Source organism: Oncorhynchus kisutch, linkage group LG10 (assembly GCF_002021735.2).
Source record: "Oncorhynchus kisutch isolate 150728-3 linkage group LG10, Okis_V2, whole genome shotgun sequence".
Lineage (NCBI taxonomy): Eukaryota > Metazoa > Chordata > Actinopteri > Salmoniformes > Salmonidae > Oncorhynchus > Oncorhynchus kisutch.
In genome coordinates this window covers 48,506,374-48,524,178 of record NC_034183.2, presented here as the reverse complement: position 1 = coordinate 48,524,178, position 17,805 = coordinate 48,506,374, and the positions used below count along the sequence as shown (strand labels likewise).

Here is a 17,805-nt window from a genome sequence, read left to right as displayed (position 1 = left end):
TGTAAGAACCTCATGATGGGTATAGGGAAATTTTAGAATTATGTACTAGCCTAAACCTATCACTGTTACATTGAACTGGGTGAATGGAATATGAATGACAGTCATCCAACATGCTGTAATAGAAATAACGCAATGCTCATAATTTTTTTTTTTTTTAAATGGTCCTCCCTTATCTTTAACAGAACCGACTGCCACACGCACGCAAACACACCAACACACATACAGCAGGAACACTTGCCCACTCTTTGCCACTTTAACTGCCCTACCAAGCAAAAAAGCAGTAACTGCTCATAGCGTGAAACTGAGAAAAATGGCTTTTATTTACCTTGGTTTCACAGTAACTTTATGCAGTTACTGCTAACATGACCCCCATTTTCTCAAAAACACAATACATTAGAGGAAGGATACTTAATGTAGCAAAAACGACTAACTCATTTTCGACCAAATTAGCAGTTACTGCCTTTTTGCTTGGTACTGTAGGGCAGACTACCTAAGCCCACAAACATAGGAAGTTAAAGGCTGACCCACTTCTCTTCTGCCAGAGGTTTTATTCAGATCTTCATACAAACAAGCTGTCAGTGAACGCATTTAAAGACAAAAACAACTAGCAGCACTAACTATCTGAGATAAAGTAACAACGCATTGGCAAACCAGCTGCCTCAATAGTAATACAAGTAATATACAAAATGTATATAAAATACAAATAAACTACAAAAAATGATTTTGTACCTGCATTATCTGAGCCTTGTGTCATAGTTTGCATGAAGAATAAGTTCAACAGCTCAACTAAAATGTAAATTCAGTGAAAAAAATGGATTGTTCAAATAGACTTGTTGCTGTAGGTATTCTGCAGCTCATTAATGGTTAAATAGCCGCTACAACTGGGTTCCACTGTCATTGAGGAGGATCTGCCTAGAGCAGCCTCTACTGGCCAGGCATTGTAACTGCTGCTAGGCGCCATGGCAGAGTTAGTCTCAGGATTATGAAGGGGGAGTTGAGGGAGACTCGGGGGATGGTGAGGGCCTGGAGGGATTCCAGCAGGCAGGGGGACTGGTAGGACAAGAGGAGGGGGTGAATGATGGTCAACTGGAGCCATATCCCTTTCCTTCTTACCCTTTCCTTCCTCCTCCACCTGGTCCTTCCCCTCTACGCTCTCCATGCCGAAACCAGAGTCTGGGCTCTGGGGCTCCCTCTGCAGCCGACCGAGAAGTTCCAAGAGCTCATAGGAGGAGGATGTGGTGGTGGCGTAGAGAGAGCTGTGGTCCCCCTGGTAGGTGAAGTAGACGGGACAAGACTCGATGCGGAGGCCGCTGGGGTAGAAGTAGCCGATGTTGGAGAAGCAGGAGGACTGGCCGCTGCTGTTCCAGCCATCAGAGAGGGTGTTGGGGTCAGAGTGTAGGAGGAAGGCTGCGGTGGTGGAGCTGGTGGAGTCGGTGACGTCCCAGACTTCTGTTCCAGACACCTCCACAGGGGAGATGTCCTCGCCGGGCTGGGCGGTGATGAAGCACTCTGGAGCAAACAAAGGGCTCAGCCATTTCTGCATGGGGAGGGCCAGAGACACACATCAGTATATGGAGCACTGTACAGTGTCACGGTTATTGGTGAAATTTAAAGTTATGCTGATACTTAGGCAAAATGACAAAGGACAAATATTTTACTGCATCTACACTGGCAAGTATCATGTTTTGAAAGTTGCTGCAAGATCAGCGTGTGTCTGTATCCTTGTTTGTAATACGAGGTGCATACGTGAGTTTATTGGTGTGTTAGTGTGTGCGTGTGGTAGAGAGAGTGTGTCTATGTCTGCATCTAACTGTCAATGCGAGGAATTCAAACCAACAGAGAAACCATATCAAGGGGTCTATGCTCATGACTAATGTTTTCTTTGGGTTTTTACTGTGGCTGCCAACTTTCCTTTTACTGGCAACGAAAGAGACTGGTCCCAACTGTAAGCATCCAATGTAAGTAAGTAGTAAGTAAAGTTAAATAGGGACACAAATGCAGACATTTCCACTCAACCAGGTTCAAGATTATTATATTAGGCTGTCCACTAGGTTTTGGTATCAAGAAAACATTCACGCTAGTGAATAAAGCCACATACACAGAATTGTATTGGTTCAACAGGTTTCAAGTTTAGCAGGAAGTTGGAGTATTTTCCAGGTACCTGAAAGTTTCCACCATGGACAGAGTTAAGTGGCTGGAAGTACTTGGCGGGGTCAGGCACATACTGGTGTTTCCTGTAGAGCACCAAAACAACATGGATTGTAATAAACCATCTTGGGTCTGTTCCAGAATTTATCTTGATTCTACATACCCAAACATTATGCAACCAATGATAAAAATCAAGCCCCCGTCAACATGGCACAAGACCAAATTAACTCACTGAGCCAAAGGTTGTGGGTCTCACTCCTGATCTGAGCCAACAATACGCATATAAATCCACCTTTACGCATTACTTACCTATTGTTTATATGTGTTTTGTAGAAGACTAACAACATGACAATGATGAGAGTGAAAAGCGCACCACTCAACACCAGCCACAAAGCCAGGTCCGGGGACTGCACTGAAACACAGAACGGAAGCATGGTTGGAATATATGTCTCAGAAATGCATCTGGATGCATTTAACACGGGTCGTTAACACAATTTTGTAGACCAGCAAATTAGTTGTATTCCTGTATGGGCCGCATGAACTTCACTATGCACCGACTGTCAGTTTCTCTGGATAGGATAGAGTGTTCTGCATGACCGAACATATAGTAGATGTAATGTTTAAGTTTGTGGCATGGCATGGCTTCAAACGTACCAAAGGTTGGTGAGACCTCACCCTCTGATGTCCAGGATGCAGTGGGGCTCCACTCACTCCAGTGGCTAGAGGCGGGCTGGGTCGGCTTGACTCTCACCCTGATGTGATGAATCCCACTCTCCTCCACACCCAGCTCCATCCACGGTTCCTGCTTTGGTCTGGTAAAATTCTTGGCCTCCTGACAGAGACATACCGGTAGATAAAAATAAGCATAATCAGTGCAAAGCTACAAGACTGTCTCAAACTATTCAGGCTGAAATCCTGATTTGAGATGAGTGTGTGTAACTCATAATCGTACTACACAGGCTCTGACGCTCGTCGGATGTGACAGGGCTTGCAAACCATTACAGACTACAAAAGGGAAGCACGGCGGATAGCTGCCCAGTGACACGAGCCTACCAGACGATGCTCGCTATGCTCGCTTCGAGGCAAATAACACTGAAACATGCATGAGAGCACCAGCTGTTGTGGAAGAATGTGTGATCACGCTCTACGCAGCCGATGTGAGTAAGACCTTTAAACAGGTCAACATTCACAAGGCCGCAGGGCCAGACGGATTACCAGGATGTGTACTACGAGCATGCGCTGATAAACTAGCAAGTGTCTTCACTGACATTTTCTACTTCTCCCTGTGAGTCTGTAATGCCAACATGTTTTAAGTAGACCACCATAGTGCCTGTACCCAAGAAACTGAGGTAACCTGTCTAAATGACTACCGACCCTTAGCACTCACGTCTGTAACCATGAAGTGCTTTGAAAGGCTGGTCATGGCTCACATCAACACCATCATCCCAGAAAACCTAGACCCACTCCAATTTGCATACTGCCCCAACAGATCCACAGATGACGCAATATCCATTGCAATCCACACTGCCCTTTCCCACCTGGACAAAAGGAACACCTATGTGAGAATGCTATTCATTGACTAAGGCTCAGTGTTCAACACCATAGTGCCCTCAAAGCTCATCACTAAGCTAAGGACCCTGGGACTAAACACCTCTCTCTGCAACTGGATCCTGGACTTCCTGACGGGCCACTCCCAGGTGGTAAGGGTAGGTAACAACACATCCGCCACGCTGATCCTCAACACAGAGGCCCCTCAGGGGTGCGTGCTCAGTCCCCTCCTGTACTCCCTGTTCACTCATGGCTGCCCGGCCAGGCACGACTCCAAAACCATCATTAAATTTGCCGATGAAACAACAGTGGTAGGCCTGATCACCGACAACGACGAGACAGCCTATAGGGTAGGAGGTCAGAGACATGACCATGTGGTGCCAAGACAACAACCTCTCCCTCAAAGTGATCAAGACAAAGGAAATTATTGTGGACTACAGGAAAAAGAGGACCGAGCACGCCCCCATTCTCATCGACGGGGCTGCAGTAGAGCAGGTTGAGAGATTCGAGTTCCTTGGTGTCCACATCACCAACAAACTAACATGGTCTAAGCACACCAAGACAGTCGTGAAGAGGGCATGACAAAACCTATTCACCCTCAGGAGACTGAAAGGATTTGGCATGGGTCCTCAGATCAAAAGGTTCTACAGCTGCACCATCGAGAGCATCCAGACTGGAGCATCCATCCACAAGGCACTACAGGGTAGTGCGAACGGCCCAGTACATTACTGGGGCCAAGCTTCCTGCCATCCAGGACCTCTATACCAGGCGGTGTCAGAGGAAGGCCCTAAAAATGGTCAAAGACTCCAGCCCCCCTAGTCATAGACTGTTCTCTCTGCTACTGCACAACAGCAAGGAGTAACGGAGTGCCAAGTCTAGGTCCAAGAGGCTTCTAAACAGCTTCTACCCCCAAGCCATAAGACTCCTGAACATCTAGTCAAATGGCTACCCAGACTATTTGCACCACTGCTACTCTCTGTTGTCATCAATGCGTAGTCAGTTTAATAACTCTACCTATATGTACATACTACCTCATTTAACCGGTGCCCTGGCACATTGACTCTGTATCGGTGCCCCCCTGTATATAGTCTCGCTGTTGTTATTTTACTGCTGCTCTTTAATTACTTGTTAATTTTAGCTCTTATCCATATTTTTTTGAAATTGCATTGTTGGTAAGTAAGCATTTCACTGTAAGGTTTACACCTGTTGTATTCGGCGCATGTGACTAATTTGATTTGATTTTGATCATGCTTTGATGTCTATGGAAGTGAAGAATCAGCCAAAAATCACAGCTAAATACTCAGGCACCGGTATTATGCAAGACTACCCACTAATCAGATTCACTGTAACTCATTCAGCAGGAATACTGCATGTTCAGCCAATACCACACTTTCACACCCACCCACACAATGGTTTTGTCTCACTCACCCCCCATAGCTGGTCTTCCCTCTTCACCTTCACCTGGAACTCATATGCAAAGATCTTCTTAGACAGCGGACTACCAGCAGTCCAGGTGGCATTTGTCCCATTGATGATGAGCGGGATACCAGGAGGATGCATCTTAACTGCGAGGAAACAGAGGGAGATGTCACAGTCATCTAATACCATGAAGTGGAAATATAGAGGAGGTGGTTTGGTGAACTAAGACCAGGTGATGAGTAACCATGTCTTGAGACCTGAAGATTTAGCAGATGCTTTCCAAAGCAACGTTTACATTGATAGTGGTACACACATTCAGTATTGAATATGGCCCATGCAAGAATCAAACTCTCAAATGAACCAGTGAAGAAGAACAGCTATTTATAGTGCGAGGCTACTCTCGCAGATACACTAGATTAAAAGAGAGCACTGAAAAAGTGGACACTCACTGTGTTCGATAGGTGTGTATTTTATGAGGTTTGCCGCCTCAGACCCGTTACACTCCACCTTAATGCTGGGGAGGTTCTCGTTTGAACTGAAATACTGTAGAGAAACACAGTTAGGAAACAGATTGCATGTTTAATAAAGTAAGAACTCCTTGCATCTGTTCTACATTCATGGAGAATAATTCCAAGGATTCTAACTGTAACTCTCATTTTCACAAGTAGTTATTATAAAATAAATTTCACATGCTATATTTAGTTCACTTTTGAAAAATACAATAGAAATCGATATACATTGAAAACAATGAAAATTATATGGAAAATAACATATATGTACAATAACATATTGATGGAGAATAACATACTGTATATAATTCTGATTCTGATATCAGGAAAAACTTACATGGCCCTTAAAGACAAAACTGCAGCCTCCAAAATAATGACCTTCCAAGGGTTTGAGATCACAACCACTCTGGCTATACAAAACAAAATAAATTAAATATTTCACAAGGATGCATTTATACCTCAAACCACAATGCAGTCATTTTCTGTATTGCAGTAATAATAAAGACAAACCAAAAAATATTCCTTACAAAAAATTGTTTTCATAGTCTTCTCTTGTACCGAGGAGCTGGCAGGCCACATCTGGATCTATTCCCGAGCTGTTCCACACACAGGCGATGTTGTTGATGTAGTCATTCACACAAAACAGTCCTTGGAGGGAAAGACAGCAAAGGCAAACCAAAAAGATTATTACTGTATATTAACACTTATCATTTTCAAATCCACAAACTCACCAACTTCACAAATTCAATCAATAAATCATGTTTCTCCACAAGGTGCAGGTACTGTTTGTTTTTTCACAGATCTTATCTGAATGAGTAGGCTGAGAGTAACATGAAGTCACTAGTTACCTTGGAGGTTGTGAGTGAAGCCTGGTGGGACAGACAGCAGGAACAGCAGGTGAAGCATGGACCACATCATTACCGCCCCTGTCTAACTGGAAAACAACAGATGGCATAGATGAAGAAAAGAAGACGAAGAAACGGTCACTTACAGAGTCTTGGCCATTTCCACCACTGTTTAAATGTAAAATAAAGATGATGACAACGTAAGATGAAGAGGCTGTTATAACAAAGCACTGGAACACCAGCAACATTTAGACAGTAAAAATCCTGAGTAACAGTTGCATAGAACAGGAGCAGACACGACACTGATAAGGGACATCCTGAATTGATTGTATACAACGTGAAAATCTTTCCATCACAAGCCCAATACCATTATGACCCACTGTCATCACCTTTGACTGTGCCAACACACTGACAATGACAATAACTCAACTCCAGCCACTTTGATAATGGGAATTGATAGGAAATGATGTAAATATATCACTAGCCACTTTAAACAATGCTACCTTATATAATGTTACTTACCCTACATTATTCATCTCATATGCATACGTATATACTGTACTCTATATCATCGACTGCATCCTTATGTAATACATGTATCACTAGCCACTTTAACTATGCCACCTTGTTTACATACTCATCTCATATGTATATACTGTACTCGATATCATCTACTGTATCTTGCCTATGCTGCTCTATACCATCACTCATTCATATATCCGTATGTATATATTCTTTATCCCCTTACACTGTGTATAAGACAGTAGTTTTGGAATTGTTAGTTAGATTACTTGTTGGTTATTACTGCATTGTCAGAACTAGAAGCACAAGCATTTCGCTACACTCACATTAACATCTCATAACCATGTGTATGTGACAAATAAAATTTGATTTGATTTGATTTAGTAAATCATGAAGAGTTTTGGTAGGCACTTAAAGGCACTTAAAGGCAGCAGCAGAAACTCCTCTAGAATCGATATCTATACAGAATACACATTCATCCAGAGACTGATGAATACTGCATGACTTAATGTTGAACTCTCAATGAGAAAACCTTTTGTACCCTTGTCTCCCCTTAATAGGCAGATGTTGTAGTTCGTTTGCACCAATAGACAGCTAAAAAACTAGACAGTCTAAACACTATCCTCTTGAGTGCTTGTTGGACAGATTCACCAGGTTGGCCTAGATGTAAAAAAACATTATATATATATATATATATACACACACAGTATGATGAAATGTCACATACGCTGGATAGGTGCAGTGAAATGTATTGTTTTACAGAGTCAGCCATAGTAATACTAAGCAAATTAGGGTTAAGTGTCTTGCACAATGGCACGTCAACAGATTTTGCACCTTGTTGGCTTGGGTATTCAAACCAGCGACCTTCATTGTGGCTCAACACTCTAACCGCTAGGCTACCTGCCGTCCTAAGGATTCGTTTTAAATGACTACATTCGGTGATGCGGCTGACACCTTGATGATAACAAGAACGATACAGGGATAGATACTCAATGATAATTTGGCTTTTTTTTATTTATATATATATATATATATATATATATATATATATATATATATATATATATATATATATATATATATATATATATATATATATAAAATGTTAATCTAAGTTGAATCTTAGAGAGTAAGTGCTAATGCACATGTAAACAAATAGGTATTCAACCTCTTCAGACTTACCCTCTTAGTCAGGGTCGACGTGTCAGCACAGTCCTCATTCTGTTCTCCTACTTTCTTTGCTCTGTTTTGTCTATTTGACTTGTGCAGATGCTCTCTCCTCTCTGTCTCCTTAGCCTCAGGTCTCTGTCTGTCTGTCTCTCCCTTTGTGACTGTGCCTCTAGCGCTCTCTCACTCTGACTGTCTCTATCATTCTCTCCTGCTCCTTAACGCTATCACTCTCTTACTCTCTCTCTCCCTCCCTCTCGATTGAAGTGCCCAATGACATTTCATGGTGACACACGTAACCACAACCTCTCGCTAAGGCTGACATTTGCCTGTGTCTTGCAGGAAGCCACACAAAACACTGAAGATTTAAAAAAAAGTATAATTACCATTCTCTACAACAGTGTTTATCAACCTTGGTCCTGGGGGCTCAAAGGGTTACCCATTTTTGGTTTTGCCCTAGCACTCACACACCTGTTTCAAATTAAAGGCATGAAGATGAGTTGATTACTTAAATTACGTGCAATAGTGCTTGGTCCAAAACAAAGATGTGGTAGCCCTTCCTAGGACCAGGATTGAGAAACACTTCTCTACAACACATACTCTACAAGCAATGCCATTAGGCCCCTGAGCCCCGTTATGTGTTAAGGTATAAATAGTGAATACACCACATCCTGTCAGTCGAGCACCAGTAAAGTAGGCTAGAACAGAGACGCACGTTTACACTGACATTGCGTTGGAGAGGCAGTTGCAGCGCGTTCTCGAGCGTATGCCTCAAACTGTATGCGTAGACGGCTTGACAGAAATGGTAGCAGAAGGTGAATGTTGAACTTTTGTTGCACACATAACCAGATGATGTAACATCCTGGGTGTAGTGGGTGAGAAGTCAGGCGCAGGAAGCAGAGAGTTCAGCGTAGTGCTATACTTTTTAATGCACAAAAACGGTGACCATAAGCCAACCTCACAAAACACAGGCCGCACACCAAAACAAATGCCCCAAACACGGGGGACTTAAACAGTCCAGCAAACCCCACGAAAATGGGAAAACCATAACTTACAGACGTGCACACAAGTACACCAAACAATCCCAAACCAGGCCTGTTGGTAAATAAAGCCCGACTAATCAGCCTAAAACACAAACAGGTGAAACCAATAAACAGAAAGGGGAAAAGTGATCAGTGGCAGCTAGTAGTCCGGTGACAACGACCGCCAAGCACCACCCGAACAAGAAGGGGAGCCACCTTCGGTAGGAGTCGTGACAGTACCCCCCCCCCCCCTGACGCGCGGCTCCCGCAGCGCGCTGACACAGGCCTCGAGGGCGACCCGGAGGGCGAGGCGCAGGGCGATCCGGATGGAGGTGATGGAAATCCCTCAACAGTGACGGGTCCAAGATGTCCCCCACCGGTACCCAGCACCTCTCCTCCGGACCGTACCCCTCCCAGTCTACGAGGTACTGCAGGCCCCTCACCCAGCGTCTTGAGTCCAGAATGGCCCGTATCGTGTACGCCGGGGACTCGGATGCCAAGCTGCCAGGACCGGCTGTTAGCCCAACACACACTGAAATGGTGATAGGTTCGTCGAGGAGTGACGGAGTGAGTTCTGGGCCAACTCCGCCCATAGACCACTCCCTGGCCGGTCCTGGCAATATGACCGCAGAAACCTACCCACCTCCTGGTTCACTCTCTCCACCTACTCTCGGGGTGATAACCGGAGGTCAGGCTGACCGAGACCCCCAGACACTCCATAAACGCCCTCCATACCCGGGATGTGAACTGGGGACCCCGATCAGAGACGAAGACGTGGGTGAATAATGCCTCCGCAGTCTGTAGGGCTGTAGGGAGACCGGGCAACGGGAGGAGACGGCAGGACTTAGAAAACCGATCCACAACAACCAAGACCATAGTGTTCCCCTGAGACGGGGGGAGATCGGGTCAAGAAATCCACTGACAAGTGAGACCATGGCCGTTGTGGAACGGGGAGGGGTTGTAACTTCCCTCTAGGAAGGTGCCTAGGAGCATTACTCTGGGCGCACACCAAACAGGAAGAGACATAAAACCTAACGTCCCTAGCCAAGGTTGACCAACAATACTTCCCCCTGAGACCCCGCACTGTCCTCGCCACACCAGGATGACCCAAAGAGGGTAGTGTGTGAGCCCACCAAATCAGTTGGTCACGAACACCAAGCGGCACGTACTTACGACCAGCCGGACACTGAGGAGGCGCAGGTTCCACCCGTAAAGCCCGCTCGATGTCCGAGTCCACCTCCCATCCCACTGGTGCCACCAGCCTCGAGGCTGGAAGGATGAGAGTAGGCTCGCTGGACCGATCCTCCGTGTCATAGAGACGGGACAGCGCCTCGGTCTTCATGTTCAGGGAGCCTGGTCTATAAGACAGAGTGAACCTGAATTGGGTGAAGAACATGGCCCACCTTGCCTGACGCGGATTCAGTCTCTTAGCTGCCCGGATATACTCCAGATTCTGGTGGTTGGTCCAGATGAGAAAAGGGTGCTTAGCCCCCTTAAGCCAGTGTCTCCACACCCTCAGGCCCTTTACCACTGCTAACAACTCCCAGTACCCCACATCATAGTTACCCTCCGTCGGACTGAGCTTCCTCGAAAAGAAAGCGCAGGGGCGGAGTTTTGGTGGCGTACCCGAGCGCTGTGATAGCACGGCACCCACCCCAGCCTCGGATGCGTCCACCTCCACTATGAATGCTAGGGTGCGCCAACACTGGTGCATCTGTGAATAGCGCCTTCAACCTATTGAAGGCTCTGTCAGCCTCTGCCGACCACAGCAAACGCACCGGCACCCCCTTCAGCAGTGAGGTAATGGGGGCCGCTACCTGGCCAAAACCCCTGATAAACCTCCGGTAATAATTGGCAAACCCTAAGAACCGCTGCACCTCCTTCACCGTGGTTGGAGTCGGCCAATTACGCATGGCCTTAATGCGGTCACACTCCATCACCACCCCCGAGGTGGAAATGCGATAACCCAGGAAGGAGACGTCTCGTTTGGAGAACACACACTTCTCAGCCTTGACGTATAGGTCATGCTCCAGCAGTCTACCAAGCACCTAGCGCACCAGAGACACATGCGTGGCGCGGGTGGCGGAATAGATCAGAATATCATCAATATAGACAACCACGCCCTGCCAAGGTCCCTGAGAATCTCGTCTACAAAGGATTGAAAGATGGCTGGAGCATTATTTAACCCATACGGCATGACGAGGTACTCATAGTGGCCCGATATGGTACTAAACGGGGTTTTCCACTCATCTCGATCCCGAATATGCACCAGACTATACGTGCTCCTGAGGTCCAGTTTCGTGAAAAACTGTGCTCCGTGAAATGATTCCACCGCCGTAGCGATGAGAGGTATTGAGTAACTAAACCCGACCGTGATGGCATTTAGACCTCTATAATTAATGAACGGATGCAGACCTCCCTCTTTTTCTTTCCAAAAAAATAAACTTGAGGAGACGGGTGAGATGGAGGGCCGAATGTACCCCTGCCCCAGAGATTCCGTGACGTATGTCTCCATAGCCAACGCCTCCTCCTGCGACAATGGGTACACGTGACTCTTGGGAAGCGCAGCATTTACCTGGAGATTTATCGCACAATCCCCCTGTCGATGAGGTGGTAATTTAGTTGCCCTCTTCTTACTGAAAGCGATAGCCAAATCGGCATATTCAGGGGGAATGCGCACAGTGGAAACCTGGTCTGGACTCTCCACCGAAGTGGCACCGATGGAAACTCCCATACACCTCCCTGAACATTCCTCTGACCACCCCTGGAGAACCCCCCTGTCTCCACGAAATCCTAGGATTGTGACTAGCCAGCCAGGGAACCCCCAGCACCACTGGAAACGCAGGTGAATCGATAATGAAGAGACTAATCCGCTCCTTATGGTTCCCCTGCATCACCATGTCCAGTGGAACCGTGGCCTCCCTGACCAACCCTGACCGTAATGGCCGGTATTCTAGGGAGTGCACGGGGAAGGGTGAATCTATCGGCACTAGCGGAACACCCAGCTTGATGGCGAGTCCACGATCCATAAAGTTCCCAGCTGTGCCTGAATCGACTAGCGCCTTATGCTGGGAAGAGGAAGAAAAGTCAAGAAACAAAATCAAGACAAACATGTGACCAATAGGGGGTTCTGGGTGAGCTTGGTGCTGACTCACCTGGGGTGACCGAGAAGTGTTCCGCCTGCCCTCTCAACTCCCAGACGGCCCCCCCAGCACCGATCGGCCGTGTGTCTGGGCCATTCCACTCCTCTCCCATCGGTCCATTCTCTCCATCGCCAATCCTATCCGATGGAAGGCGGTGGTATGATGGAGGACACGTTCCTCCATCGATGGAAGGGGGTTGGCAGCTGCTCCTGCTGACTCCATCAGGTGGTGCGGGATTCTGTAACGTCCGGGGTGTAGTGGGGGAGAAGTCAGACTCAGGAAACAGAGTTCAGGGTAGTGCTATACTTTTTAATGCACAAAAATGGTGAACATAAGCCAACCCCACGAAACACAGGGCGCACACCAAAACAAATGCCCCAAACACGGGGGACTTAAACAGTCCAGCAAACCCCACGAAAATGGGAAAACCGTAACTCACAGACGTGCACACAAGTACACCAAACAATCCCAAACCAGGCCTGCTGGTAAATAAAGCCCGACTAATCAGCCTAAAACACAAACAGGTGAAACCACTAAACAGAAAGGGGAAAAGGGATCAGTGGCAGCTAGTAGGCCGGTGACGACGACCACCGAGCACCACCCAAACAGGAAGGGGAGCCACCTTCGGTAGGAGTCGTGACAGATGATGCTGTACGATTTTGCGCAATGACACTGTCGGTGTGATCAAGGTGTCAGGTGAATACACTACATTTAGACGTGTTAAAATAAATAATGGTTTTCCAATATACTCATGAATGCAAGTCAGGTCATAAATTTAAACAAGTAGTAAATGGATAATGGAGTCAAAACATCCTTGTTAAGGTCAATAGAAGGTCAATAGAAATGGCAATAGAAAGATGAAGATGAGTTAGTATTTTATGATGAGTTAGTATGACAAAGCAAAGGTCATCGGACCTCTCATTTTGTAGCCATAGAAAGACAGGCCTTTTCCTCATAGAATGAGTATTGGTTTGTCTATGGTGTAATGCAGAAGGTCATGGCAGGCACCTGACAGTGTCAGATCTCCAGCATGATACCCATTTCCTCCATTGTTGGATTTCTTTCACATACTTACATGTTATGCGACCTACAAAACAACATAAGCAATAGGTAGATAGCTATTTTATGTCACACGGTTACATGAAATGCTTTGTATCAATCAATGTAGTGGAATGAATTTGTTAATGAAAATGAAAATCATCCATTCATCATAGAAACCAATGGAAACCTCTACTTGTTACAACATTACAAAACACATTGAGATGAGCAGGTCCTGTGAAGTGTATCTGCACATCTTAACTCATGCTTTATCTTTTGGTACAGGAGTGCATTGTGAAACACTCTCTTTATGTGAACGGTGAGGAACAAAGCATTCATTAAACAAAGTGAAGTTCAGGCTTGTGTCGCAACAACTGCCTGTTTGTTCACAGAATGCAAGTGAATGCGTTGGTTTGGCCATGATGGCACTTTGACACCATCAGATATATGGGCTCAGCTGAGTACTTTTCACTCTGCAGCATGGGTTAGGGAGGCTTGCAGAAGAGTGGCGGGGGTTGGGTAGGTGACACACATGACGCTTGTTGAAAGGTCAGAGTCCGCTTTGTGGCGGGAAGTTGGTGCGAGGCCTCAGTGTTATGTGCAGTTTGTGTAGAAGCAATAAGAAAAACAATCTCCAGTAGACCACAGGAGGGACAGGGGTACAGGGGCTGTGGTGTGTAAAGGGAGGAGGTGAGAACAATGTTTTGTAAAGGTGTACCATCACAACACCTCTGACACTTTACTTACTTTTGATTTATTTTTCGACTATGTGTTTCATGTATGTATCTGTTAATCAATGCATTTCTATGTGCAAATAGCAGTAAAGCCAAATTCAATGTTTGATCAAAAAAATATATATATCGATAAATAGATACCTAAAGGGGTCATAAAATTCTAAATCAAATAGCTAAATGATCATTGGTAAGACCATCTTAAAACAATTCCATGTGGAATTCTTAGTGGAACGTTTTTTGTAATTACTCTAAGTGGGGCCTATCATTCTAATCAGATTGAAATCATATCCTAAGCTCCAAAATGAGTAATTTGGTGTCCAAACATTTAATTTTAGAAATTATATAATTGTTTGACTAATTGGTTTCTATTCTTAGAATAGAGTGAAAAGTCACAGCTGGGCTAAAGCTTTTAATTCAAGGCCACATAACGAAAGTGCTTGTGTCACCCACACCCACAATTGCTGAAAATAAGATACACTATATATACACAAAAGTATGTAGACACCTTTCAAATGAGTGGATTTGGCTATTTCAGCCACAGGGTGTATAAAATCAAGCACACCGCCATGCAATCTCCATAGACCAACATTGGCAGTAGAATGGCCTTACTGAAGAGCTCAGTAACTTTCAACGTTGCACCGTCATAGGATGCCACCTTTCCAACAAGTCAGTTTGTAAAATGTCTGCCCTGTTCCGGTAAGTGTTGTTATTGTGAAGTGGAAACGTCTAGGCGCAACAACGGCTAGCCGCGAAGTGGTAGTCTTACGTGGAGTGGAACAGGGGAACCCAAGAGCAGACTCAGACATGGAGACTGGGATGAAGTAACCAAGGTCTTTATTGGATACCTCGGGCGGGTTGCTGGTAAACTAGGGTTGCTGGAAACCAGGTGCAGAGGCCAAGGCAGGAGCAAGAGGGGTTGAGACAGGGTAAGCAGGTCTGGAGGGGAATCCAAGGGAGTAGTAGAGTGGGGAATCCAGGACAGAGTAGCAGGATGATGAGACGTGGGGCTCTATGACGCTCTGTACCATCACTCATTCATATATCTTTATGTACATATTCTTTATCCCTTTACACTTGTGTGTGTAAGGTAGTAGTTTTGAAATTGTTAGTTAGATTACTCGTTGGTTATTACTGCATTGTCGGAACTAGAAGCAGAAGCATTTCGCTACACTCGCATTTACATCTAATTAACATCTGCTAACCATGTGTATGTAACAAATACATTTGATTTGAGACAGGGACCAGAGTCAGAGCAGGCAGAACTGTAGGGGAGAGGAAAACCGCGTCAGGCAAGGAAAACAGGCACAACAGGATCTGAATAGTAAAAAACGGCTAGAAAAGTAGACTGACTGAGCAGAGATTACGATCTGGCAGCGCGGAAGTGGCAGAGCTGAGTATTTGTTGAGGTCTTGATTATGGAACAGTTTGCAGCTGGAGGGGATCTGCTCTGACTCCAGCACACCTATCTCCGCCCACACAATCACACACGCACAGAGAGAGGGAGAGGGAGAGAGTACCAGGGGAGTGGCGGCAGGTCAAGGAGATACAGGATGAGCAGTTGAGGGCGTTGCAGGAGCAGATGTGACAGGTAGGCCACACAAGCTCACAGAATGGGACCGCCGAGTGCTGAAGCGCATAAAAAATAATTTGTTCTCAGTTGCCACACTCACTACCGAGTTCCAAACTGCCTCTGGAAGCAACGTCAGCACAATAACTGCTCATTGGGAGCTTCATGAAATTAGCTTACATAAGCGAGCAGCCGCACACAAGCCTGGAGTTGTGTAAAGCTTGCCGCTATTGGACTCTGTAGCAGTGGACACACGTTCTCTGGAGTAATGAATCACACTTCACCCTCTGGCAATCCGACGGACAAATCTAGGTTTGGCGGTGCTAGGAGAACGCTACCTGACCCAATGCATAGTGCCAACTGTAAAGTTCGGTGGAGGAGGAATAATGATCTGGGGCTGTTTTTCATAGTTCGGGCTAAGCCCTAGTTCCAGTGAAGGGAAATCTTAATGCTACAGCATACAATTACATTCTAGACAATTCTGTGATTCCAACTTTCCCCCAGTTTGGGGGAAGGCCCTTTCCTGTTTCAGCATGACAATGCCCCCGCCCACAAAGCAAGGTCCTTACAGAAATGGTTTGTCGAGATCGGTGTGGAAGAAATTGACAGGCCTGCACAGAGCCTTGATCTCAACTCCATCGAACACCTTTGGGATGAATTGGAACGCCGACTGTGAGCCAGGCCTAATCGCCCAACATCAGTGCCCAACCTCACTAATGCTCTTGTGGCTGAATGGAAGCAAGTCCCTGCAGCAATGTTCCTACATCTAGTGGAAAGCCTTCCTAGAAAAGTGGAGTCTGTTATACGCAGCAAAGGGGGACCAACTTCATATTAATGCCCATGAATTTGGAATGAGATGTTCAATGAGCACATACTTCCACATACTTTTGGTCATGTAGTGTACTTTAAAAATATATATTGTAAAGATTGTAGAGTGGTTTTGAACCAGCAACCTTGCCAGATATTGAATTTAGATTAATAAAAAATATGAATTATAATTGAATTATAATAGATATACAGTTCATCAAAAGGTAATTTCCCTAATTTGACACCACAGTCAAGAAATATGTAAGAGTAACGTGACGCACAACCCCCCCCCCCCCCTGGTTTTGAACCAGCAACCTTGCCAGATATTGAATTTAGATTAATAAAAAATATGAATTATAATTGAATTATAATAGATATACAGTTCATCAAAAGGTAATTTCCCTAATTTGACACCACAGTCAAGAAATATGTAAGAGTAACGTGACGCACAATTGTGTGTGAATGTGAGACTGAACGTACCAGAAAGGGTTTGTAAAGGCTTGCATGTAGATATATGTGTAAAAAGAGATGTGCATAATGTAGAGGGTGCATGAGCGCTGCGGTGAGGGTGTGAAATGGCCACTTGCACCCTGGCCTCATTTAGACCACTTGTTCTCCATTGCCTTTAGCGCCTTGTTCAACTTCTGGTTCACAATGTTTCTTTCTGTCCATTTCACTATGAAAGAACAAATTAAACGAGGACGAATGAAAACAGGGTTTGGTAGTGCTGATATAGCAATAAGTGGCATTAGCAGCAGGTCACCCACCAATGGCATCAGTCCTGAGGCCGTACCAACGCTGGGTGTCTGTAGGAGGGGCGGGCAAGGGGTGACCGATGTAGGAGTCTTATATCAGGGACTTCCACACCGGAGGAGCTCCTGGGAAGAATAGAATAGAAACATGGACAGGAAAAGAACATGAGCATTAGACAGAGGAACAGTAATCCTTGACTGTATATGTGCTGATAATTCACTTTGCAACACTGACCTGGAAAGATGTTGGTGCGCAGACAGTGGCCCAGGCTGTGGTAGGAGCAATGGGGAGGGTCGAAGGCTGACCCTTTGTCAGTATAGTGAGGCAGCACGAGAGGAGGAACCTCCGGGCATGCTAAAACTCTCGCCTCCAACACACACACAGTTGCAAAAACATAATTGAGAGCTCTGTAGTGTGCATAGGTTATGGTGGAATACCACGTTTTGGGATATAAACTGAATTATACCATCCCTCTGCAACGCTACTGACCTGCGGCTTGTCTCCAACTGTTGTCTCCGGCTGGCCAGTGGAGGTCATTGCCTTGACTAACAAACAAGAGGCGTCGAGGATTCTTGGTCATGTA

At 45.6% G+C, this 17,805-nt stretch overlaps 1 protein-coding gene across 6 annotated transcripts; it reads right to left on the bottom strand.

The window, feature by feature from the left end:
* Nucleotides 1–531: 531 nt before the first annotated feature.
* On the bottom strand, nucleotides 532–17,775 carry LOC109898289 (interleukin-2 receptor subunit beta). Of its 6 annotated transcripts, XM_031833860.1 has the most exons (13): nucleotides 17,712–17,775; nucleotides 17,457–17,589; nucleotides 17,237–17,347; nucleotides 12,336–12,561; nucleotides 6,473–6,558; nucleotides 6,152–6,272; nucleotides 5,962–6,034; nucleotides 5,565–5,658; nucleotides 5,125–5,261; nucleotides 2,803–2,980; nucleotides 2,458–2,560; nucleotides 2,162–2,234; nucleotides 532–1,537 (listed from the first exon to the last, which is right to left on the bottom strand). In XM_031833860.1, exons 5-13 carry the CDS (start codon nucleotides 6,540–6,542, stop codon nucleotides 821–823), a joined length of 1,566 nt encoding a protein of 521 aa, XP_031689720.1. In that variant the 5' UTR covers nucleotides 6,543–6,558; nucleotides 12,336–12,561; nucleotides 17,237–17,347; nucleotides 17,457–17,589; nucleotides 17,712–17,775; the 3' UTR covers nucleotides 532–820. The 6 variants fall into 6 exon arrangements, with proteins under 6 accessions (XP_031689720.1, XP_020348798.1, XP_031689721.1 ...); XM_020493209.2 differs by lacking the exon at nucleotides 17,712–17,775 and having other exon boundaries at nucleotides 17,457–17,604; XM_031833861.1 differs by lacking the exons at nucleotides 12,336–12,561; nucleotides 17,237–17,347; nucleotides 17,457–17,589; nucleotides 17,712–17,775 and adding an exon at nucleotides 8,174–8,487 and having other exon boundaries at nucleotides 2,824–2,980; nucleotides 6,473–6,554.
* Between the last annotated feature and the right edge of the window lie 30 nt (nucleotides 17,776–17,805).